The 26024-nt window shown below is 37.5% G+C and overlaps 1 protein-coding gene across 3 annotated transcripts in view; it reads left to right on the plus strand.

Moving 5' to 3' along the window:
- The window catches only part of Pard3b (par-3 family cell polarity regulator beta), a 963936-nt gene that overhangs the window by 532461 nt on the left and 405451 nt on the right, over window positions 1-26024 (plus strand). For all 3 annotated transcript variants that reach the window (XM_090354671.1, XM_090354668.1, XM_090354669.1), the window contains exons 11-12: window positions 7926-8111; window positions 22014-22184. In XM_090354671.1, coding sequence (XP_090210797.1) covers window positions 7926-8111; window positions 22014-22184 — 357 coding nt within the window. The remainder of the gene's footprint in view (window positions 1-7925; window positions 8112-22013; window positions 22185-26024) is intronic.

The raw sequence follows: 26024 nt of genomic DNA on the forward strand, positions 1-26024 counted from the left end.
GTGGACTCTCTTTCTTACTCTTAAACTCCATCACTGCCTTTGTAGCTAACAGTGTGGATGAGCAGAACGTTCCTTCAGTGTTGTTCAGTAATGCTTTTGCCAATTATGTTCTGTGTGGATTGGACACAACGTTATGGTTTTTAATGCATTGTGAGGGCTTGGTAAAATAAATTACTGTAAAGAATGGCATATGTCATTCATTCTATAATAGGCCAATCTCATTTCTGAATTCTATCTGTGACAGGTTACTCACTATGTCTGGGAATAGAAATAGCAATACAGAGGATAAAACAAGAGAAGGTAGAGATAGGAAAAGAACTGCAGAAAGGAAAGGAGCTTAAAAGTTTACTCTTTATATTTCCACTTCTTTTCGCTTTATTCAAGAAGAAAATGCCCATAATGTGTGATTGTGGTGATTTGCAAATGAAAACTTATATATTTTATGAAGTTATAAAATGAACTGAATGCACTATAACCAGACTTTTAAAAGCAGTACAGAGTACAATAACATTGAAAGCACCAGAATAAGTATGGACCAGTATTATCTCAGGAAAGTTTTTATTGTGTCTGTGTTTGTTTATCTGTATATCTGTATACATGAATGCAGATTTATGGAGAAATGGATGGATATGGATAGGAATAAAGAAAGGGAAAGAAGGGAAAGGGTGGAAGGGAGGGAGGGAAGGAAGGAGGGAATTGTTTGGTGCAGGAAAACAATGTTTCTGAAACTTTGTGAAATATACCATAAGAACTACTATTGTGTTTGCTCCTAAAGTACTTGCTGCAATTTGAAACTGTGACCAATTGTTTCTCAAAAATTAATGGCACGTGTTGGTATTTTAATTGATAATCTGATGTTAGAGGTAAGATAGATTATCTCTCCCTGGAGCAAGAGTTAAAGTACACAAGAGGAAATTCATCTAGGTTCTTTTCTTCATTATAATTTATTAGAATTTTTTATTTTTCAAGAGACGCTATATGTCCTTGTACATAGTATCACTCTAGACTTCAGCTGAGTCTATTTTTTTCTTTAAAAAAAGTTACTGTTATTATCTTTAAGTTGTCCAAAAGAGTTGACATTCATCAAAACAGTTTATGACTACAGTGCATCCTGACCAGTAGCAGCTCTTTCATTATTCTTTTCAAGGTTCCCTGTTCAAGAATGATTATTCCTAACGAGGTGCTAGTCATTGTGACTATAATTCTAGCTACTCAGGAAGCTGACATTTAAGAATCATGGTTCAAAGCTTGACCACTCAGAAAATCTGAGAGTTTTGTCTGCAACCTAAGAGCAAAAAGGCAGAAGCAGAGATGTAGTAGAGTGTCATACTTGTGCAGAAAATAAGTAATGATGATGGTGATAATTCTTATAATACTTTGTACTTTTGTAACAATTTTAATGTAAGATTAATTTATATGCTTTAACTATTGAATTTCTCAGTCAAATATGGGACAGAAGTGTATTTATTTACTTATACATCTGTATAGAATCCCCATAAATGTTCACAGATACATATCTATAGCTACACCCAAGCACATATATCAGTTTATTCATTGAGAAAGTTTTATTCATTGCTTATTTTGGAGTCTAATGCTGTTTTAGGTAGTAGGGTATATCTTGATAAGAAAGCAATATAAACATCCCTGCATTCAAGAGATAGTGGGAAAATAGATGCAAAATCATAGACATAGGCAGCACAGCATTGGGAGAAATTTTGAAAATTACTTAATATTATCTTTAAGTGGTTTACAAAGAGGTTTCAATTTAGCATAACAATTTATGAATACAATGCATCTTGATCAATGTAAATATCAATTTTAAATGGGACCACCAAGAGAGACTTCAATGCAAAAAAAGAAGAGCAGGTATATTCAAAGCAGGGGAAAGAAACAATAGAAAGCTTTAGTGCAGGTGTGAGTGACATGGAAGGAGAGAAAGATGGGCAGGGCAGCCTGTGGAGCCCAAGCAGAGGAGATGTGGTCAGAGAGGAGAAGAGGGGGCTCCTGTTAAGAATATTGTAGAGCAAAACCTTGATACAAAGGGCTATATAGTAGGACGCTAAATGAAAGGATCTCTAGGACATAGAAACATAAACCATATAATGAGTGATTGTTGTCCTTAATGTACTATGTTATCTCTCATCTCTTTTGCTGTCCCTTGGTTATCTCATATTGTTATAGTATCTCACTTTGTTACCTGATATATCGGATATATTTGTATTTGGTTATTTGAAATTGGATAGGGAAGGGGGGAAAACAAGATGAGGAGTGGGGAGTGGAGGGGAGGGAAATGGGAACCAAGACAAGTGGAAGGGTATCAATGTATGGGAATTAATGCACCTTCTATCTGGCAAATATCATGTAACCCTTCTATTAATTACAATAAAAAATATATGGAAAAAAATCTTGTAGAACATTGAAACAACTTTTTATCCAATTGAGTTGGGAAATCCTAGATGATTTTATGTAGTTATTTTAGTAGGAGCACTCCAGCCTCTATGTCTAGAAATAGTCAAAAGAGCAGGAAAGTGGAAGTAAGAAAATTGGGAGGGCCATAGGCTTAAAAACAGTACCAGGTGAGAAGCTGTGGTGGAGATGGGAAGAGCATAGGACTCAGAGTGTCCTCCTGAGATACAGTGTACATATTGCATAGGTATATTGAAAATTAAATAATGAATAATAGTAGCATTATTGATAATGTTAATAATTTAAAATAATATTGAAAAATTAAATAACAGTATATCTGGGATATATTTATTGTATGCAGTATCCACAGTGACATGGTATATGTACAAATATATCCAAGAATATTTATATATGCATGCCATTATAGAAATGGGTTTGCCATTTCTATATGTAGCAATACAATAATGTAGCAAATGGTTCTTTTTATACCTTCATAAATTCCTCTAAAGAACATTTACTCTTTGTAATGATTGAGTCTATTTGGAAACAAAAAGTATGTTTGGAATATATGTATAAAATATCTATTACATAATTGAAACTCACTATATATGGAAACATTTTTATTATCTTTCCTTCTCTGTTTGTCTTACAAACATTGAATTTCTGCCTATGGAAAATTAGTTCCCATATAGCTATCAACATGACTGAATTCATTATTCTCCAGTAGTATGCTTTTTCCAACTTGAGATTGGTCATGAATCTACAAACCAAAGACACCATCAGTCATGGGAGCATTTTCTGCCACCCTTTCTTGGGACCTTGGAACAAATCAACAAGTAGAAATGCAGTCAATGTCAGCTAACATGCTTCTGTGGGCCTGTAATATGTTGAATTTTACTATATTTGTTAACAGTTTTATGTGTGTGTGTGTTTCTGTGTGTCTGTGTGTGTGTCTGTGTGTCTGCTATTGCAAAGGGAATGTACAGAGGGTATCCAGTTATATAAGTCCCTGGTTCAAGGTAGCATTTTCTCCACTGGGGATGATTTTAAGCATGGGTGACATTGGAGAATGTCAGACAGCTTCTGAATCATGATTCAAAGCTAGTCCAGCCAGACAAAACTGGGAGACTTTTACTTCCACCTTAACAGCAAAAAGCCAAGCTAGAGATGGGGGTCACTACTGATACATAATAGGTGATAACCAGGGACTTTGCCATACGCAATGCATAGGAGAGTCTTTAATTATTAAGCATAATCAGACCGAAATGTCAGTTGTGAGAAGGGTGAGGAAACTTCATTCCAAGAGGATCTTGTATGACTGATGCTGAGTAAGTGGTGGGCATTAGGCCCAGACATGTTCCCTGGACATTTGACCATCTGTTCTGGGGGTAGCTCTAAGAATCATGAGGACTTTGAATCTAAAGGCATGGCTTCTAATGGGAAAGGCAAGAAATAACAAGATAGATAAATAGCCAGCCAGACAGACAGATAGATAGATATTCACAAGATCTTTCTTCTTACACCTATATCAGCTTAATTTCTTTGGATTACTTTAATGGTTTGAATCTTCTTGACATTGTAGAAAAAATTTTTATCTGCAAGACAGGAGTGCAAGGGGGATCCAAACTATTTGGGTCCTTCTCATCACTTATAACCCGAATCGCTGTGTTGTGTTTTGTCTCTTGTGGAATGTTGTCTGGTAAAATTGGAGTTTAATTTTCATAGTTGCTAGTTGAACCAAGAATATGGGAAGGAAGCATTCAGTATATTGATTTTTTAATATATATTAGGTAAAGAGACATTTATGTCTAACAGAGGAAATGGTGGTGTTAACTACTGTAATGGCTTCCTTCATCAGTGGGATTTTTTTGCTGTTATTAAAGACTACTAACTATGACCTGAGTCTGTGACAGCATAAGAAATATATAATTGTAGTTGGTGGAGAATATAAATGGCATGTCATTTGAATGTCATTTATGAATTTGTCTTGGGATTTCTTGTGCCTAGGTCATCTTCTGGTAGGCCACAAAAGATGAGCGGCAAGGATAAATAGAGAACTGCATGCCAAAGGTGAATAAAAAATGTATAGCATGACAAGCATTGGTGGCTTACAGCTATCAGCCACATAGGAGCCTGAGATCTGAGGATCATGGTTCAAAAGCCAGCCTGGGAAGGAAGTATGAGACTCTTCTTTCCAGTTAATTACCAAAAAAGCCCCAAAGTGGAACTGCATCTCTAGTGGTAGAGCACTAATTGTGAGTACAAAACTTAAGGAACAATACCCAAGCCCCAAGTTCAAGCCTAAATACTGACACAAAAATAAAAAATTAAATAAATAAGTTACCAAAAATCATTTCCAAGAATAAGTTCAGAGGCTTATGTACTGCATTGCTTCCATTCTTAATATCAATGGGTTATATTCTTTTTTCTTTTGCCAGTCCTGGCACTTGAACTCAGGACCTAGGCACTGTCCTTGGGCTTTCTCAAAGCTAGACCTCTACCTCTTGAGCCACATCACCATTTCCAGCTTTTCCTATGTATGTGGTGCCAAGAAATTCAACTCGGATCTTTGCATATGCTAGGCAAGCACCCTACCACTAGGCCAAACTCCCAGCCCTCAATGTATTATATTCTTAAAATCATATTCAACAAGTTAAGTGATCTAACTACAAACAAATAAATCTTCATCCTAATACAGATGTTAATTTGACTAATTTGGCCATTTTTCTATATATGCATATTTAAAATTGATAGTGTATATAGTGTATTATATACATATATAAAATTTTGGTCACTAAATTTTAAACTGATAATAAACATCATTCACATATATTATCCATAGCTAAAGTGGCACCTTAAATCTCAGTGCTTTTGATAAAAATTGGTGTAGAATAATGATCAAGATAGAAATATAGAGGACAACTCAGAACCATTCACTGAGTCTCAGATAGGAACCACAAAACTCCATGGAACTCTAGCACTGACAAGACTTGCACGAAGTGAGCATTTATTTATGCACTGTATTGATACACTGTGCACTTGAGTTTCCTCATCTGTAAAACGGGATGATAGCAAACATCACAGGCTGTTATGAATAGGCACTGTGTCATTATGTGTCAAGTCCTTCAAGTTAAACCAATCAATCACTGCATGTGGACCCTTCATTTATTATTTTGTTGTGTTATATTTTGCCCAGATATGTCAGGAACTGAAGTTTTAATTGCACACATAAAGGTAAGGTTGACTTGAACCTCTTTTGCACCGCTTTTTAAATATAATAAAGATAAAAACAAGAAAGAATAACCATAAGCCATCTGATCTGTGTTTCGTTGTTACACTTACAGAATGAATGAAGGATTTCAGTGCAAAAGATGTTAGTTGTGAAAAAAAATGCCAACCCCCTGTTTGATCATTTAAAGGAGGTCTAAGGTACCCTCAGATGCCCTAAAACAGTGTTTCTGTGAACAACAGACAGCGTATCCAATGGTGGTCTATATGATTTTATTGTGTAGTGATGTCATCACCACCACCACCACCGTCATCATGTTTGCTGTGTAAGTAGACTCTGCTGTTCACAGTGACAAAGTCACCTAGCCTAGGAGTGAGTGTCCTTCTCAAAACAGGTCCCTATCCCTGAGGAATATAGGACTGCATCTCCAAAGTAAAATCAGGACTTATCACTGTTTCGAATCTTTCAGCAGTTTACTTCTTAAAATGCTCACTAACCCTTAGAAAAGTTGTCATTCAATTTACACTTCAATTCAATGGACCTTTATTCTGCTGAAATGAGCTGCGCTGCAGAGGCTCCTGGAAGCATAAATGACAGGAATGTTATGGATGCTAGATTGGGTATACTGAAAGACAAAGATGAAAGCTAATTGTTTACATTCAGTACTAAACTGGCATTCCAGTGGAAAAGAAAAAAAAAAAGGGTTACTTTGAACCAAGTGATGGAATTTATTTGTTAGATAATGTAATGACTTACTTTAAAGAGTTAACCTGTAATAGGCTTATTAAATTAAGCCATAAAGTTTCATTTCTTTGAACAATCTATTGTCAAAATCTTCTGTTAACTTCATTTACAACCAAATTAAATGAAAAAACTATTTTTTAAAACTTGGACGTGGGTGCTTGCTGTTTTGTTAGAGGTTGAAAATGTCATGTCAATAGATCTGGCTAGGATCAGACTCCTTAATCCTGTTTTAATTATGGGTTCTTTGCTGCTTCTATTTTATGGTTATTCATGACTGACATTCAGACATTCATAGTAATTTTTTAACTATGTAATTTTACATAAGGGTCCACTCAAATGACCTTAAGATGAGAGTCTCTAGACATAATTATAGAGAGGAAAGAGCTCTTGGCCTAGAATGAGTTGATGGGTTCCAGGAACATCATATTTTCAAATTCTCCACTGAAGAGCTGAGGCAGTTTCACATTTCTGCAAGTATGAGAAGGTGCAGGAGGGATGTGCACCAACATTTTCCCATGTACACTGCACTTGCCTATTCCCACTACTGTATGTCTGGAAACACTAGAGATCGCATATGATAAACCACATACTTCTCCATAGAGACCTGAACCCTCTTAAGTCTGCTTTTGCCACCATACTTTCTTGAGAATTGTTTGCCGATGACTAGATATCATGTATCAAAGAAGACGTGAGAATTTACTATGCTTAATTATTTTTGTGAAGGTCTAAAATCTGATTGACAACAGGTTCTACTTTCCATGAGTTTTGATAAAGTGATTCAAAGAGATCTGTTAAAAAATAATCTTTCTCTAATTGTGTTGGGCAGGGGATGTTGGTATTGGGGCTTGAACTTAAAGCCTGGGCTCTGTCCCTTAGCTTTTTTACCCAAGGCTGACATTCTACCACTTTAGCCCACAACTCTACTTTCAGATTTTAGGTGGTTAATTGGAGACAAAAGTATCAGACTTTGTTGCCTGGTCTGGCTTTGAACTACAGTCCTTAAATCTCATCCTCCTAAATAGCAAAGATTATCCAGCTACCTTTCCCTAATTTTAAAATGATTTTTCCCCAATATTTTGTGTCTGTTGATATGTAATCCTTAGCAACAACATAGCTTCTTCAGTAAATGATATGTCTTGCATTATTATATAGGTAAACTATTTCTAAACATTGTTTCTTCATCGGCAAAAATGAACCTGTTCAACAAGCATCTCTAAGATACTTTCTTATATCAGACATTTTCTATATCTAATGTTCAGCCTCTTTTGTTATTAAATAATATCCTGCTGAATCTCTAAAGGCTTCTATACTGTTTCAAGTGATATCACTTGACTTTGCCAAGTGTTTCTCCCTGTTTCTCATCACCAAACACAATCCCTGAGAGCTCTCCTGCTTCAGGGCTGTGGGTGGCCTCTCACAGAGAGATGAGCCCATTACAACAGAGGTCCACTCATTCTGTCCTGTGGTCTGTGTTTGGTCATCGGGGGTTATTCATGGTTAATTTGCTTTCTCATCATCACTCTGTTCATGTGCATTTTCTCAACAGAAAGGGGAGCCTGACTGCTATGCACTCTCCCTAGAGACAAGTGAGCAACTTACCTTCGAGATCCCCCTGAATGATTCGGGCTCTGCTGGCCTGGGAGTGAGTTTGAAAGGGAACAAATCCCGAGAGACTGGAACAGACTTGGGGATTTTTATTAAATCCATCATCCATGGAGGCGCAGCCTTTAAGGTGAGTAGACGTGTTCTCACATGCCCAGGAGAGGGCTCTGGGGGCTGTGGCTGCTGTATCACACATGGTTTTCCAGCTGGAGATGATTTCCGAAGGCCCAAGCCCACTGAAACTCCCCTGGCAGGTGCTGGAAATGTGTATGTGCACAGATCTGAGGGTCAGGCTTCTATTTTTCGTGACTGGGTAGTTATTTTATTTCCTAGAGATAATTCTAAAGTTCATCATGATTAACATTCTTTTTTACATCTTTTTTGTTGTTGTTGTTACTCCACTAAGACTTCCTTTGAATCTGTAAGGTGACAGAGTTGAGCCTGAAAATTCGCAATCAGAAAAAGAAATGTAAATAAAACAAATTGACATAAAGGCTACTCTATGGGAAAATTAACCCTAAGAATGAAAGCCCCCGGGCTAGGAGTTTGGCCTAGTGATACAGTGCTTGCCTAGCATGCACAAAGACCTTGGTTCAGTTCTTCAGTACCACATACATAGAAAAAGCCAGTTAGTGATGCTGTGGCCCAAATGACAGAGACCTAGCCTTGAGAAAACCCCAGGACAGTGCTCAGGCTTCAAGCTCCACGACTGGCAAAACTAAATAAAATAAAATAAAAAGAATGAAAGCCGTGGATGACTGTAGTATAAACCGACGGTCATTTGTCATCTTTTATACACCGGAAGATAACTGTTGAGGCCACTCTGTACATTTGCTCTTGAGCACTTGGAGCAGTGTATCTGCCTGAAGAAAAAGGGACCACCATGAACCTGCCTGTTCATGACCATGTGATCCTGGTGAAGGTAACTCCTAACATCACATGACAGTGTGCACTCCAAACCAGCTTTGTCATTTGTTCCCTATGTGACACCTTGACCATTTTCTCATCTGCAAGGTAAGAGTAATGCTTGCTTAGTAGGAGTCTAAGGATTAAACAATACAATGTGGCAAAAGGAGGAGGGATGACAGGAGGGAAATATGTGTTTGCAGCCCATCATCCCTTGCCAAGCAATGATAATATTGAAATTATCCAAGTATTGATAGTGTTAACCCTTTCCAGAGTCCAGGCCCAGTAGTCTTGCTTAGACTTTACAGGAATACCAGGGGCATGGTATCCTGTCTTGGGTGAAGTCTTGTCTTCAATTAAACTTGCCATTGTTGTTTCAGCCTAGACACTAAGCTCGTGTATGTGAGATTTAGGAATTCATGTGGATGGACCATCCTTCAGTTTACTCTATGAATCAGTTAGATTTGGTCCCATCATAATTGTAAAAATTATGTCATCTGTATAAACACTCATCTTCCTTCTCCCATATGGCTCTGGCAACTCCTGGCGGTAGTGTTGGCTTTTATTCAGGCTGCTTGATGTCATCACATGGTAGGTATATATGCAAGACACCAAGCCGGGTGCTTCATTTGGATTTTCCAATTTGGGTTTCCATATTTGTATAATTTAATCAAAGGAGAAATTGCACATGATATTGATCACAACCTCTACAGCGGTCAGATACCAAGGAATTGCTTAATGTGAAATTGTACTCTAGAGCCTGTGCTAAAAACCAGACTCCAGGGGCCAGGAGTTTGGCCTAGTGGTTAAAGTGCTTGCCTAGCATGCATGAAGACCCGGGTTCGATTCCTTGATACCACATACATAGAAAAAAGCCAGAAGTGTTGCTGAGGCTCAATTGGTAGAGCTCTAGCCTTGAGAAAATCCAAGGACAGTGCTCAGGCCCTGAGCTCAAGCCCAGGACTGGCAAAAACAAAAACAAAAACAAAACAAAAAAAAAAAAACCAGACTCCAACGTTGCTGTGTACCAAAGGCTCTTTCACAGCATCCATACTCCTAGAAAGCCAGAAAGGTTTTCTATCATGTTCATCCTCCTTAGCTACACCAACTAAACAGACTGTGTTTGAGGATGAGCCTTCAGACTTATTTGTGGATGCAACCTTGATAATATTCTTCTTATTCGCAATGACAAGTCTATTTGCAGAATTTATTCCAAGTAAAATTGAAACTGAGATGACTTTTTTGGAAATTAAAAGCAAACATCCTTGCCTTTTTATGGGCAATAACTTAAGCTCCAGCAGGTATTGGCGCGGGGCTAAATATCTATATCTATGTTTGTGTAAGTGACTGTCTCCTTACCTAAGCAGTTTCTAATGGTCCTGTTTCTTGTGGAAAGATTTCACTTTCCATTTATGTAAATTTCTTTCCTGACACTGGTCTGCTGAGTCAGACAATCACACCATTAAAAACCATGGGCAGCATATTTATAGCTGACCTTAAACAGTAAGAAGCATCAATCATGAACTTAGCCTTGTTGTGACTGTTTAGTATCCATTTGTCTTGCTTACCTTTTGCAGTGCAAAGGATGGAGGCCTAAGTTTTGCTCAGAAGAAAACTGATTCACAGTGTTTGTGTTTGGTGTGTGTTGGGGCTGGGGAGGAGAGGCATAAGAAGTCCAATAATCTACTGTTGCTCCTTTGAAAATTGCCACCTATTCTTTGATTTAGGATGATGTGTTACAAAAATTGTTTTGGGACTTCCTTTCTGTCCCTGTTGAGGAGATACAAATGTAACAGAGTGCAGTACCTCACTCCAGGGAGATAAGCCTTGAGAACATGCACCTCAGTAACATGCACCTCAGTATCTGGCCCTAATTTATCCCCCACATCAACAAAATAATCTTTCTACCAGAGCACAATCTTTTATCCCCCTTCTCCTAACCTTCCATACCACTAATTGGTTCTCAAGGTGTTTTTCCCTTAGGGAAAGCAGATTGTTGAAAACTAAACTATTTTGAAAAGTATGACCAAATTCTTCCTGTGGAGTCAGCCTGCTGCACTTATTCTTCTGGGGTTCTCCATGGTACAAGCTCAAGTAGGCTGTCCTTCAGATGTAAAACTCCCCCATGACCTGAGTCTTACTGAGGGCCTGTCTTCCTTCACTGCTTCCATCTCAGATCACTTCTTTCTGTCATTAGATCTCTTATTTGAGTTACTTCTCATGGAGTTGCAAATCTTTATTTATAATTAAGAGCTTCCAAGTCTTCTCGGTTCCCTTAGAAACAAGGGAGCCCCTGACCCATTTCACGGGAAAACTAAACTAATTTTATTCAGAATTATGCCAATGCTTCCTATCTTTAATATTTAACTTTCAAGTTGCATATGAAGAATGAGTACTCATAAACTTGCTTGCCTGTGTCGTGCAATTACAAATAGATTTGACTCTTTCTAGACAGCTCTGAACTACCTATTTTGGAGACACCAAGTGTCATTGACCGTTAAAAATCTAGTGCTCCTTTTCTTGGACTAAGGATGGGAATACGCTCAGCAGTCACCTTTGTTACTTACCTGTACCTCCGCTTCCCTAATATTGCCTCGAGAAACAAAATACACCCGATACATGCATTCACGTTTTCACAGTGAAGAGCTACGAGTGGAGTAAAGTTTACAGGTCTTTCAGCAGGATTTTGCTAAAATGTCATTTTTTGTGTGTGAAATGTGGTATTGTTGCTGTTACATAGAAAAACAAAAGTATTGCCTTTGTGGTAGTTTGGATATCTCTTGAGATAATATTACCCTTTCCCAAATCCTGGTGTTTTCACAAATAAAGTTTCCATGGTCACTTTCAAGATCTTAGAAACTTTCATATCTATCTGATAAGCATTTTGAATTATTATACTCAGTGGTTTCTATTTGTTTTGACTTATTGAGCTTTATTTTTCCTGACTTAGCAAAAGTTCATTTTATGTGTATTGCTTGTTCACCTTTAAACTGCTTATTTTCCAAAACAAGTAACTATTAGATAACTATGTCAAGAAAAGAGATTTTTTAATAGTTAATGTGAAAAATGTAATCCTTAAATTTAAATTTTAAGTATTTTTGAAGTATACAAAGAATAAAAATCCTGGAGTCTTGTAGGTTAGCTAAAGGTGACACTCTTATTCAAAAATACTAAAAATAAATTAAAAAATAAAAATACTGATTGTAGGGGTAAAATATATCTTATTGAAACCTTAAGATAATAAGATAAAAATTAAAATACAAAGGCTGTTTTTGCTCAGGGGAAACAAATGTCATATATTAAGTAGATAGATTAGTCAAGGACTCAAATAGAATAAATTGAAGAATGTTCTGTAAAATAATTAATTAGTCTGGTTTGTGCTTAATAAATACTACTTGATGACGATGAAATTAAATAAAAGAAAAAATTCCTGCCATGGCTAATTGCAAATATATGCACTAAGAATATGAAATAGATATGATTTAAGTAATTTAATTCTTGTTTTCTTAGGGAATTTGGGATGATTCTTCTGAAAGATGCAGGTTTTCATAACATATACTATTTAGCAGTAGATAAGATAATTTTAGCAAACACACGCATTTTCAAAATTTTAAATGATGGACCTGAATTTGGGTGGGACACTCCTAGCTCTAGCATCTCCAGGAACAAGGCAGCTGATAGTAAATCTTGTGGTTTGTATAGGGAGCATTTAACAGCAACCAAACTGAACAGGAGTTTGGTTAGAGTTCACAGTGTGAGTCATTTCCACTTCCATCTCTGCCACTATCTATAAATCATGTGGTGTATCTATAATTAATGACTCCAAAAGAAGATAAAAGGGACAGCTTTTTAAGGAACACTAATGTTAAATGATTTCTTCAACTCTCCAGTTTTCTTAAAATTGATCATGTTTTCTACATGTGGAGGAACTCTGAGGGTGTTGGCTGCTTGTCTAGTCTTCCATTAGAGGGAAAAGCTTGAATGATGCTAACAGCTTGGTTTGTTCATGGAGCCATTGCAAATCCTTACCTATAAGAAGCTAAAAACTGAACACATTTCATTCCCAACCACAAAAATGTGACAGATTTTATAAGCAACTGATAGTGGGAACTTTTTCTAGAAAATAAAATTCGAAATATATAATCACCCTGTACAAATTTTGCCTTTGCAAAAAGGAAATACTAACTTAACTGTAAGAAATGTAAACATTGAGGTAAAAGCTGACACACTGAAAACTTTACAGGAAGGAATAGGAGATACACTAGGCCTCCTTGGCACAGGTCGAAACTTTCTTAATAAGGACCAAGAATCACAACAAATCAGAGAAAGGCTGGATAAGTGGGACTGCATTAAACTGCAGAGCTTTTGTATGGCAAAGGACATAGCTAGTAAACTAATCAGGAAGCCTACAGAGTGGGAGAAGATCTTCACCAACCAAACAACGGACAAAGGCCTCATATCTAAAATATATCAACAACTCAAAAAATTGAATCACTCCAAAACTAACCTCCAAAGTAACAACCATCCCATTAAAAAATGGGCCAAAGACTTAAAGAGAGTCTTCTCTGAAGAAGAAACAAAAATGGCCTATAGACACATGAAGAAATGCTCAACATCTCTGGTCATAAAAGAAATGCAAATGAAAACAACTCTAAGATTCCACCTCACTCCAGCTAGAATGGCCAGGATCAGGAAAACGAATGACAACAGATGCTGGAGGGGATGTGGCCAGGAGGGATCACTACTACACTGTTGGTGGGAGTGCAAACTCGTTCAACCACTATGGAAAGCAGTGTGGCAGTGCCTCAAAAGGCTAAACATAGAACTCCCCTATGACCCAGCAATTCCACTACTTGGCATTTACCCAACCATCCAGAAACAAGGACATACTAAACCCACTAGCACAACAATGTTCATTGCAGCAGTATTCACCATAGCAAAGATATGGAACCAACCCAGATGTCCCTCAGTTGATGAGTGGATCAACAAGTTGTGGTATTTGTACACAATGGAATTCTATGCTGCTGTCAGAAAGAATGACATTGCCCCATTTGTTAGGAAATGGAAAGACTTAGAAAAAATCATATTAAGTGAAGTAAGCCAGACTCAAAGGAACTTAGGCTCAATGGTTTCCCTCATTCGTCATAATGAGTAGAAACCTTGGGCTCTACTAGCAGAGATTTGCAATAGAGCAAAATCTTGATACATAAGGACATATAATGTGAAGCTAATTGAAAGGACCTCCAGGATACTGAAACAAAAGCCATACAATGAATGATTGTTGTCCTTAATGTACTATGTTGTCTCTCATCTCCTTTGCTGTCCCTTGGTTATCTCATATTGGTATAGTATGTCACTTTGTTATCTGATATATTGAATTTATTTGTATTTGGATATTTGAAATTTGATAGGGAAGGGGGGAAAACCAAGACGGGTGGGGGGTGTGGGGGGGGAGGGAAACGGGTACCAAGACATGTGAAAGGGTATCAATGTATGTGAATTAATGCACCTTCTATCTGGCAAATATCATGTAACCCTTTTACTAATTACAATAAAAAAAATTAAAAAAAAACATTGAAGCAATTTCATTTTCAGAAAAAGGGCAGTGTTAATGTATGTCAATTTGTCCAGTCAAGCTTGCTTATCATTTATGAATTTTGTACAGCAGTAACAACTTTATTAAAATGTACTATCTCATTCATCAGTTACCAGTGGCTCATGCCTATAATCCTTACTCATCAGGAGTCTAAGATCTGACAATCACAGTCCAAAGACAGCCCATGCAGGAAAGTCTGTGAGCCTTTAATATCCAGTGACCTCTAAAAACAAAAGTCTAGACGCTATGCACTGGCTCAAGTGGTAAAGCCTTTGAACAAAAGAAGTGCAAGCCCTGAGTTCAAGCCTCAAGATAGTAACACACACACACACACACACACACACACACACACAGAATATAATAAAAACTTTGATCACTTTCCATTTTTATCACTTACGCTTTCTTATGTCAAATCTAGAAATGCAAATTTTATACTATGAGGAGTAAACTTTTGAAACTTCCATTATTTTGACTTGTATTTTGAATGTCATAATTGGATTTGTAAATAAAATGAGTTCAACACTGACATACCATAATGATGGTGCTTTTATTCTGAAAACATTACCTCCCTACTGTAGTTTGGAGGCCCATACATTGTAGTCTTGGACTCTGTAAAAGTACAACTTGGAGGAAATGAAACAGGTAAGAAATGGCGCCCAGTGTGAGGATGTACCTGAGAAGCAGTATAGCTTCTGGCTTCTTCCTCATATTTTGTTTTGCTTCTGGACCATGACATGGGCGGTTTTGCTCTACCACATGCTCTAGCCTAACTATACTGCCCCATCTCTAGCCGAAAAGCTATAGGGCCAACAATCATAGACTGGACCCTGCAGAACTATGAGCAAAAGGATTCTTCCCTCTTTATCTGTTGATTATCTAAGGAGTATGTTTCTTATAGCAATAGAAAACCAACATATTTTTCTGTTGAAACCTATATTCATTTTCTTGTAATGAACTTTTGCATTTTACATGCTGAGTTTATATATGGCCAGAGTTTTACTCTGGTTGTTATGGTGTGAAATAATTATTATATTTATTATTATCATTATTATGTTTTATCATATATTATCAATTACTATTATTACTATTACTATTATTTTTCAAGGCCTGGGGCTTGAACTTAGAGCTAGACACTGTCACTGAGCTTCTTTTTGCTCCAGCACTCTACCACTTGAGCCACAGTGCCACTTCTGGCCTTTTCTGGTAGTGAGGAATCAAACCCAAGGTTTTGTGCATACTAGGCAAGCACTCCAGCACTAAGCCACATTCCCAGCCATGGAATTATTTGCATCGATTGATATTTAAAAATATGAAAAACTCTAAACTTAATATATCAAAAACCTCAAGTAAATAAGATAACATATTTTTAAAAGTTAGAAAGTTCTCTGAAATTCCAATCTGGTGAAGTATTCTTGCAGAATATTCTTGACTCATATATAACACATATGACTTAATAAGCTTTTATTTTTTAATCTGGTTTTCTAGGCCAAAATAAATTAAGAGTAGCAAATCAGGAAGGAGATAGGAAGAGATGGAGAGGAAACTAAAATGACAGGAAACAGAAAAAAATGTAAAACAAGCACAAAATGTTATTATCACATCATGAGCCAGTGGTGTTTCTAATGATTTAAAGTCAAGCTTTCTCCTGCTTCCTGTTGAGAAAATTGTTAGGTTCAGTACAGCTATAAGTTGCAATATATTTACATATGTCTCATATTTTTTCCAAGAGCTTTAAAATGAAAAGAATTACTCTACATTTTGAAAGCATTATATCAGAATCTGTTTGATTATGTATGTACTTACACTTTTAAAAAACAAACAAAATAGTCCTTCATTTACCTTAAAAATGTTTTACAATTCACAGATGATAGGCTTTTGGGACTTTAGTGTTTTGCTATATAGAAATGGAATGAGGTTCTTAAGATGATAACTGAGTTAGATAAATAGATTTAAAATGTTAGGATGGCTAAACAAGTGGAAATAGAGCCAGTGTACAGAGAGTAATCAACCTTCACTTACAGAATTATGAAAGGTCTCTGAATATGGGCTATCATAGCCCGCTTGGATGCATGAATCTCTCCTGGGTATGGTCTGTAAATGAAATAATTTGTTCATTGCGGATGATACTTACACTAGGTCTGAAGCACCTGATGGGAAGATGGCTCAAGTCACTCAATTTTCAAAGAGCTTTGTTGAACCTGTACTGTGAGTTACACAATATAGAATAGGCTAGAGACAGAAAACTGTAAAATGACTCATTGTATGGTCAAGGATGCTCATACCATAATGAATTAACTATATAAGAAACTCTAGTGTGGTAAATGCTTTGACACACAAATGGGAGAAACACTATGGGTGCTGAGATAAGGGGCAATTAATTCTGCAGGAGAGGAAAATGTAAAGGCAAGCCAGTGTTGAGCCTGGCTATGATGGATAAGCAATACCCCTCGGTGGGCAGGAATGCAAGGAATATCCAGACAGAAAGAAGAGTTGAGCACAGGTACATGTGTCACAAAGCAGTGCTGATCTCCGTCATTATTCCTGTTCTCTGGAGAGCAGGACCCTCTTTACATATAAAATTTCATTAAGATAGATGAAGTAAAATAAGCCCTAATGTAAGTGGCTATTATACCTTGATAACATATGCACCTTTTTCCTTCTTTTGATTAAAAGTTGTACTTTAAAAATCTTGATTTATTCTCCATTGCCCTTGTTAGACTTAAATAACTCCATCTGGAGCGCAATTTTTCTCTAGAATGATTTGATTTCTGGTTTGGTTTTATTATTTTTTTTCAAAAATACAATAGGCAGCTGTCCTACTGTGATTTTAGAGTCTTGAAAATATTTTAGTGACAATTTCCTCTTAGATACTGCCTTGCCCATAGTTCCTTTGCTCTAGGGATTGTCTGCTCTTAAGTCTGAAGTCAGGCCTTGGGGCTCTGGGCCCTAGGTGTTAATAATATCCCAAGAGGCCTTACTCAGGGCCCTGTTAGATACATGCATGGCGGGAGCCAACATGTGGTCACAATTAGTCCTCTCAACACCCTGGACTAATGCAGACTGGCCTAGGGCCCCAGCCAGCTTTCCCCAGAATACCCACTTTTTCATACTTCTCTCATATTTTGCAGAGGCCAATATTTTGCCTCGGCTTTCTTACTCTCCCCCTTCTACTAGTACTGTTCTAGTGATGCTCAAAACAAAATGGCCAGTGGAGGCACATGAAGCAGTTCTCAGGCATCATGGAAAGTTGGGGACTGATTATAAGGTCAAAGATTCCCTGGGAGTCATCAGTGCATTTCAAGGTACATGAGATGTCCTGCTGTTTACATGACAGCCACTCGCTACAAAGGATTATCTGGCCCAAATATGCAGCTGTGACAAAACTGTGGTGTTAATTTATGCCTTATGGGTCTAAGAAGCCATAAAGGTTAAGGATCAATAACGAAGTGATTGAAAATTCAGACTCTAGATTAATGCAGACCTAAAAAAAATGGTTCATAGAAACATTACAGTTCATTTAACCTCTCTGGTGTCAATTTTTTCATTTATGAAATGGAGACAATAGTCTCAGTTGCCTAAAGTTTTTTGCCAGGGTTAATCTCTTATTCAGTAAAAGGTTTTAGGCCCAATGACTTATACAGAGTAGAAACATATTAAATAATTGTTGCTAATACTTTGTATTCCCCTAAACTTCTTTAGAACTGTGGTTTTAGAAGCCTCATGGATTATATGTCCTTACCTTCAGAAATAAGAGAAGCTGATTGTCAAGTTACTGAGTTTCCCTGAGGCTCAATTTGTATATCTCTTACCTAGTGGAAGGTAGTGTTTACAACACAAAGTTATAGGGAAAATAAGTAGAAAAAAGTATTGAAAACATTTGTGCAAAGACTGCCTTATATTGGGTGATCTGAGAAGGGATTATGAAATATTCTTGTTCCAAAACCTCTCTGGTCTGGATTTCAGGTAGGATTCCATTCCAGAAGACACATATGATGTATTATCCTCTCTGATTTGGAAAGCCCTGTGGGGTCATTGTTATCTATGAAGACAGAATGGGTCTAATGAGTAAGAGCAGTGCTACATTCAGGACTTGGACCATTCTATGCCAACTCTGACCTCCCCTGGCTGAGCAAGTCCTAATATATGGACATGCCTTCTCTTAATAGGTGTTAGATAAATGGTTTTTCAGCCTTGTCGGGCGTTATATTATTCATCTGTAAATGGATGACCTCTATGGACCCTTTCAGCTCTAAATTCTGTGATGATATTCTAAATGTTAGGACAACATGGGGCTTACTGGCATCACCATTAATGAAATTACCCATCATTTGTCTTATAAAGAAAGAGTATACACCAATAGCAACAGGACAGCCAGGCCTGAAAATGAGAGTGACTGTGGCTTCTTTATCACACCCACAACTCTCTAGTGACACTTGTGATGAATGTGAATGTCTCTGAAAAACAAAACTCTATCTGCTCTGAGGTGAATTGACTTTTTCTTTTTCTTTTTGGACATTATTACAGTAAATATATCCTTCTTAAAGATAATTCGGTAAGCTTGAGACTTAGGATGCACTTAAAGATAAAGTTTTATTTTAATATCTGTTGATTTTACCAAAAAAAAGTTCTCTCATTTTATCTGTGGTCTAACTCTTCACCTGGACCTTCACCTTCACCTTCAGAGTCACGACTCACAATAGCTGAGAATCTCACTCAGATTTCATTCCTCTCCCTCTCTTGCAATCTTTCCTTCCTTCCTTCCTTCCTTCCTTCCTTCCTTCCTTCCTTCCTTCCTTCCTTCCTTCCTTCCTCTTTCTATCTTTCTTTCTTTCTTTCTTTCTTTCTTTCTTTCTTTCTTTCTTTCTTTCTTTCTTTCTCTCTCTCTCTCTCTCTCTTTCTTTCTTTCTTTCTTTCTTTCTTTCTTTCTTTCTTTCTTCTTTCTTTTTTGCCAGTCCTGGGCCTGAACTCAGGACCTGAGCACTGTCCTTGGGCTTTCTCAAGGCTAGAGCTCTACCATTTGACTCATAGCACCCCTTCAAGCTTTTTTTCTATGTATGTGGTACTGAGGAGTCTAACCCTGCTCTTCTTGCATGCTAGGCAAGCACTCTACCACTATGCCAAACTCCCAGCCCCTCTTGCAATATTTATCTTGCTTCTTCCTGTTATTGTGGATGATGTGACCTACTGAGACTATGCCTGTACCCATGTAGACAGTGGATATCACTTCCTGTTAGTTACCTGCTTGAGGATCCCAACCCACCTCTGCTTCCTCCTTCTCTTTCACAACCACTCATCACAACTGTACAGCCACCCTGCAAGGTTTATAGCACAGTGGCGCTCCTTCCATTAGTGACAAAATGGAACAATTTCTCCAGTCATGCCTCCCTTCCCAGAACTAAACCATTGTTTTACCTCATTTTACAGGGCTTTATTTGTGTGTGTGTGTGTGTGTGTGTGTGTGTGTGTGTGTGTGTGTGTGTGTTGTGTGCACGTGCCTCACTGAAGTTTTGAAAAGAGAGTTCTTTCTTGGTTATTAGCCTTTCCTGTAAATGTCATTTCCAGATTGCTCCGAATTAGGGTAAAGGCTAAGTGAAATGGGAAAACAAGGGGGACAGAGGAGAAATTAAGCTCTGTTGAAGTTGTCCACATACAGTTTTCCTTTCTGAATTTGCACCATTATCTTTTCATTCCATTGCCTTGCCAGTTCAGTTTCATCCTCCACTGGGCATGGGCCCTTACAGGCGGCCTCTGCAACCCAACATGGCCTACGCCCCAGCCAGCAGGTGGTAGGCAACGTATCCTTGAAGAACACTAACTGTGCAGAACAACAGCTCTCTCTCTCTCTTTCTCTTTCTCTTTCTCTCTCTCCCTCCCTCCCTGCCGCTCTCTCTCTCTCTCTCTCTCTCTCTCTCTCTCTCTCTCTCTCTCTCTCTCTCTCTCTCTCTCTCTCTCTTTCTCTCCCCCCCACCCCCTTTTCCCTGGGACTTCCTCTGGCCATCTGCTGATACGCTAGTCCAACTTTAGCCTGTCCACAAACTGCTCCCCTAAAGTTGTATAGTTTGTTTCTTTTGTTTGTTGTATACCTGATTTTGTCATTTCTCTAGATTTTATTCCTTTTGCAGTCCATTCTATTAGTTAGAATGTGTTTCATATATTTCTCACTACAAAAAACCACATTTTTCTCTTCTTTAATTTCTTGTCATGCAGCTGTACTTTAGAGCAGGTATGAAAGGGCATTGTAGTATGGATACCAATGAACCAAGTCCATGGGTTCTAAATATGAGTGTGTCTGACCTGCTGTGGTTACTTGGGGAAAGTTGCAACACTTCTCTATTTCTTTTTATTTACTTACATACTTAGGCAGCAAACACAGATCCCTTCAAATTCTTGGGTTATGGGAGAATTCCTAGAGACTGTTAGTGAAAGAGTTATCTGGAAAGATGAACTGCTGTAAACATCTTCTGATAGTTCTGTTAAGTGTATTCACAGTAACAGGCTGATAATATTCCTAATGGCATCTGTATCTGATGGAATAACTTTCTATCTGGGTGTAATAAAAAGATAGAGGGTATATCCACAGTTTACCTGTCAACATTTTAAGTCTCTTTATTCCTAACTGCCTAGTTAACATACAGGCTGTGATCTCCCAGGTTCTTTATTAATAAGAAAGGGCACCCTAGCTTATTAACTACGACTGGGAGGGACATCTGCCTGAAGATGATTAGAGCCAAGAAAAGTGATGAAGACCAGATTCTGCATCACCTAGTCCCATGAAGTGATTCTTTGTGCTTTGTTGCACACATTGTCCCTTCCAGTTGATGCTGAGGGGGAGTGCACATAGCCAGAGCATTTCTGGAAATAGCTTGACAAGCCCCTTTGTCACGCTTTTCTGCAGGAAGATATCAAGGCAAATTGGTCTTTCACTACACACCTCTGTGTTCTTTTTGCAGACTAGCAGGCTAGAGACTTATTCTTGTGTTAGAGGAAATTACATGGGAATTTTTTAAGCACCATTTAATAGAGCTAGCAACAATATTCAAGTGACACATGATTACTGACAAGCCCACCACTTTGAAGCATGGCGGTTCTCAGTGGCTGAAAATACAAGCCCTCCCCCATCGGGAGAAACGTGACTACTTCCTCATCTTTCTAAACCCTCCTTCCCTGGAGAGAACATGGTCCGTGCCAGAGAAAATGGCAGAACCAAACTAGAAGAGAATAGTTTGTTTGCCAAAAAAAAAAAAAAAAAAAAAAAAGAACAAGTAAAAGACATAATACAAATGTGTAAGGTTTCTAAAAAGTTCTTTCACACGATCCATTAATGTTAGTGATTTCTGATTGTTTGATGAGCTCCAGAACCTTTTTCTGCCATGGAAAATAAATCATAATAGTGGAGGTGGTTTTTTCCCCTTCTCTAAGCTCTCTTTCTCTTATTTTTATATTTGAGCTGTTCTCTCAAACAGTTCCATGTCATCACCATGTTTTTTGTCTCCCCTCTGTTTCATATCATTTATCTTTCCTCTACTTTAGGATGGCCGCCTGCGAATGAATGACCAGTTGATTGCAGTTAATGGGGAAGCTCTTCTGGGAAAGTCCAACCAGGAGGCTATGGAAACACTCAGACGATCGATGTCCATGGAAGGAAACATTCGTGGGATGATCCAGTTGGTGATTCTAAGGAGGCCAGAGAAACAAGTAGAGGTGATACAAATCTTGATTTGTCTTAAGTAAATTACCCAAATGGCTACCAGAATGTACAAACTTCTGTAACTCATAATGATACTGCAGTTGGGAAATTAAGATGAGCTCTGATAGATATATCAGAGCCTGAGGAACTAGGTGATTGCATATTTTTGATATTACAGGAGTATATAAATATATGCATATAAAGTAAGTCACTTATCACCTATTATAGATCTTTATTTTCCTTCATTATTCCTCCAAAAACTTCCCAGAGCTCAAGACTTATACATAAATATCTGTATAGACTTATTAGTTGACATCCTAGCGATGTCTACACCTTACAAACTTCCTGACCACACATGTACAATTTTCAATTTGAAGATCATTTTAATACAGGGAGTTCTCTATATTCTCCCTCATACTTTGAATAATACAGATTTGAGATTTAATGAAGTTGAAGATTGATCCATTGGGCAAGCTGCTTGTTTCATGTTAAATAGGTAGAAGTCTTATTTTTAAAATATTGAATAATGTATTTATAGACTTTTTAATGTTAATTATATTCCCATGATGTAGAAACAAAGTAATCTTGATGGCTCATATCCTTAAACATAATACTTTTATGAAATTATAAATGTAGTGTGTTCTTAATACATTTTCCTTTACATATGAAAAATAGTTATAAAATGCTTCTAACAATTATTGGAAGAAATAATATGAAAAAGAATAAATGGTAATAAACCATAAGAAAAATGTCAGCAAAGCTCGCTATCATATCAGGATATTTCTAAGCCCAAAATATGTTTGTGTAATATAATAGTATACAGACAAAACCAACAGAACTAGAACTATTAATATAAAATATTTGTCATAAAATTAAATTCAACTTAAAAATAGAGTATCAAATAGTGGGTAGCAGTGGGATTCCTTGTGGTTAAAAACTTTCCTCTGGAATTCTGGATTTCTAGAGTCTGGTTATATAATTACATACACATGTACATGCCAAGTACACGTCATGTGCTTTGTTCATTAATGGATCTTCATTTTTCAGCATAGGACTGATACATAATAAGTACTGTTGAATAAAAGCAAACATTGCATCTGAGACTGGATTTACTTCCTCTGGAGGAATACATCTTGAGAGATGAAATAATGAACTCTCTTACTTTGTTACTATTATCAGTGATTGAAAAGAGTAACTGTACCTTTTACACTTTCTTTATATAACCTTTTAGATCTTAAATAAATGTAAATTGGCCAATTACTGTAGACTATATATAATGAAGAAGCTCATTTTCAACATTTGCGTCTGGTTAAGTGACAGAGTCTTCTATGAATACTTAATAGGCTTCCCTTACATCTATACAGAATTTAAATATTCTTATTTACTGCTTTCCACCATGAAAGTAAGGACTCCATCTGGCCCTTGGAGCCCTCAAACTCCATAGAACCCACTTATTAGACAAAATGATGACATGTAGGCCTCCAACATCTGTCCCATGAATCTGTGTCTTAGCATTCCCTGAAGATTTCATTGAACAAAAATACCTCAACTAATAGAAAAAAAGTGGAGGACCACTTCTCCAGAGAACATACCCATGCAAAGAATCAAAAAGAAAAGAAAGAAATGAATATGGCTTGAAAAGACTTAGCTATGCCTTTGCCTCTTCTTTTCCTAATTTCACACATGTGAACATCCATATGAATGCTAGTCAATAAGTGCAATATTTGAGTGCCTGGAACACTTTATCATCCACTGGTGTCTGCTTCTCTTCAGGCATTTCATCTTTATTCCTACAGTCTAGAGTAGATGCACATTACTCCACAGAAGAAGAAAGGATTAACTTCCAGTTTGTTGCTCATCCTCAGAAGTGTCTTGCTAATGAAGTTCACTGGGGGAATCAATTGGGAATAGGAACTGGGGCAAAAAGTAATTTTTACGAGGACATTTAAACAAGATCATTTTCTTTCTCTAATATTTACAAGCATTCCATGGGGAAACGAGTAGGCACTTGACTCTCAGCTATGGAGAACCTCTGTGGTATCCTGAAGATTAAAGAGCATTATTTCTTATAAAGACAGCAGCCTCATCTACAGCTTATCTTTATTAAATTTGAAAAAAAAGATGCAGCTATTTGATCTCCCAAATCTGTGTTTTACTGTGTCAGAGCATATGTTGTGTACTCCTGCTTTTTGTGTATTCTCCCATGGAGAAGCAATTGCCTCTATTACAAATTAAAAAAAAAATCCATACTTAGAAAAGGTCTCAGCACTATTCAGGCATTTGGGCAAATCAATTAGTTAGATTCGGCAAGAACAACACAGTGACTGCTTGAGCCTTATATTGATATTTAAAAAATTGAAGAAGCTACTTAAGAAAAGTCAAAATATAGTTGTTGGGGTTTTTTTTCTACACATTACCCAGTTGTACAAAATCAGTAAACAGTTTTGATGAGATCTTCATGAAGAATACATAATGAGTCCCTGATTGAATCAAAATCATTTTAAACAGAAGAATGTTTTTCAAGGGATGAGCTTGAGGTTCAATTGTAATTCTATTTGAGCCTAGAGACTTGGTATTAAAAAAAATGGGTTATGACCTGGTTTTGTTTTTCCCTTTCCCCAAAACATTTTCCTCTCTGCTGCCAGCCTATCTCAGTAGAGTCAGAATATGTTTAAAAATCCATTATATTTTTTATTGGCTGGGACACTAATGGAGGGCTCCATGACAGCTCTATTTTACAGGCTGAATACTTTAATTAGGCTGCTTACTGATCAGTTGTTGGGATATTGATTGTGTCATTTATCAAAGAGCCAGGAGAGCAGGGAAAAAAAATTTTGTTGTTGTTGTTCTTGTTGCTATTGTTAAATGAAAATACCAGGCCATGCAATTCAAATCCCCCTCCTGTGTGCTACCTAGCATTTCTGCTTTTACCTCTAAGTTGAATCACTGGTTCCCCATACCTCACTGACCTTGTGAAGTGAAGCATGGACAAAGCGTGAACACCCCAGTGTGAGAGAAGTGTTAGGAGCCTTCACAGGAAATGAAAGGCCTTTCTATGGTGAAAAGCATCTTAATTGTCAACCCTGGAGAAATTGAATGATTAAAAGATGTTGTTTATCTAGTCACTGAATTTTTGGAACTAAGAGAGAAATAAGATAAATCGAATGTATTACTTTAGCCAAATGATTGTCCCAGAGCTGAGCACTTTGGGAATCCGATCTGTGTTCTTGTTTGTGACATGGTCTCACGAATGGTTCTTGTTTGTGACATGGTCTCACGAATGGTCAAGGGAACAGCCACAAAATGACTTCCAAATGATTTACTTCCTTGAAATCTGTAAGCGAAGACAAAGAATATGAACAAGAGCAAACCCAGTTCTTCTCTATGCCATAATCCTCTTAGAAAAAAAAATAGCTAGAGATCTCTGTAATTGGCTGCTTCTATTACCTCTTCAGCACCTGGAGAAGATGGCTTGTGGGGTGTTATTCCAGATATGGCAGTTTGAAGAAAACTGTGAATTTGTTTACAGACTGTCACAATCCAAGCACAAAGGGGGAACTCTCGAGGGGAGAAAAAAAAAAAGAAAAGAAAATCTCAGGAGAACCATTGTCTGGCATTGTCAAAGCAGTGTGTTTTAGCTCCTGGCCAAAGACCTGGTGTGGGACACACTCTTGACATTTCTGTGGCAAAACTGCTTGGACTCTGACTTGTCCTAGTGCTCAGGACTTAGCTGGGAGGAAGAGGGGAGGGGGAGAGGAAAGGGAAAGAGGAGCCAGCTGGTTGGCACAGAGACACCCTTGGCATGAACTGCATTCTTCTATTGACACTGCCACAAGCTGTACTCCCAGATGGAA

This window comes from Megascapheus bottae, chromosome 21 (genome assembly GCF_031878675.1).
Source record: "Megascapheus bottae isolate mThoBot1 chromosome 21, mThoBot2.hap1, whole genome shotgun sequence".
NCBI lineage: Eukaryota > Metazoa > Chordata > Mammalia > Rodentia > Geomyidae > Megascapheus > Megascapheus bottae.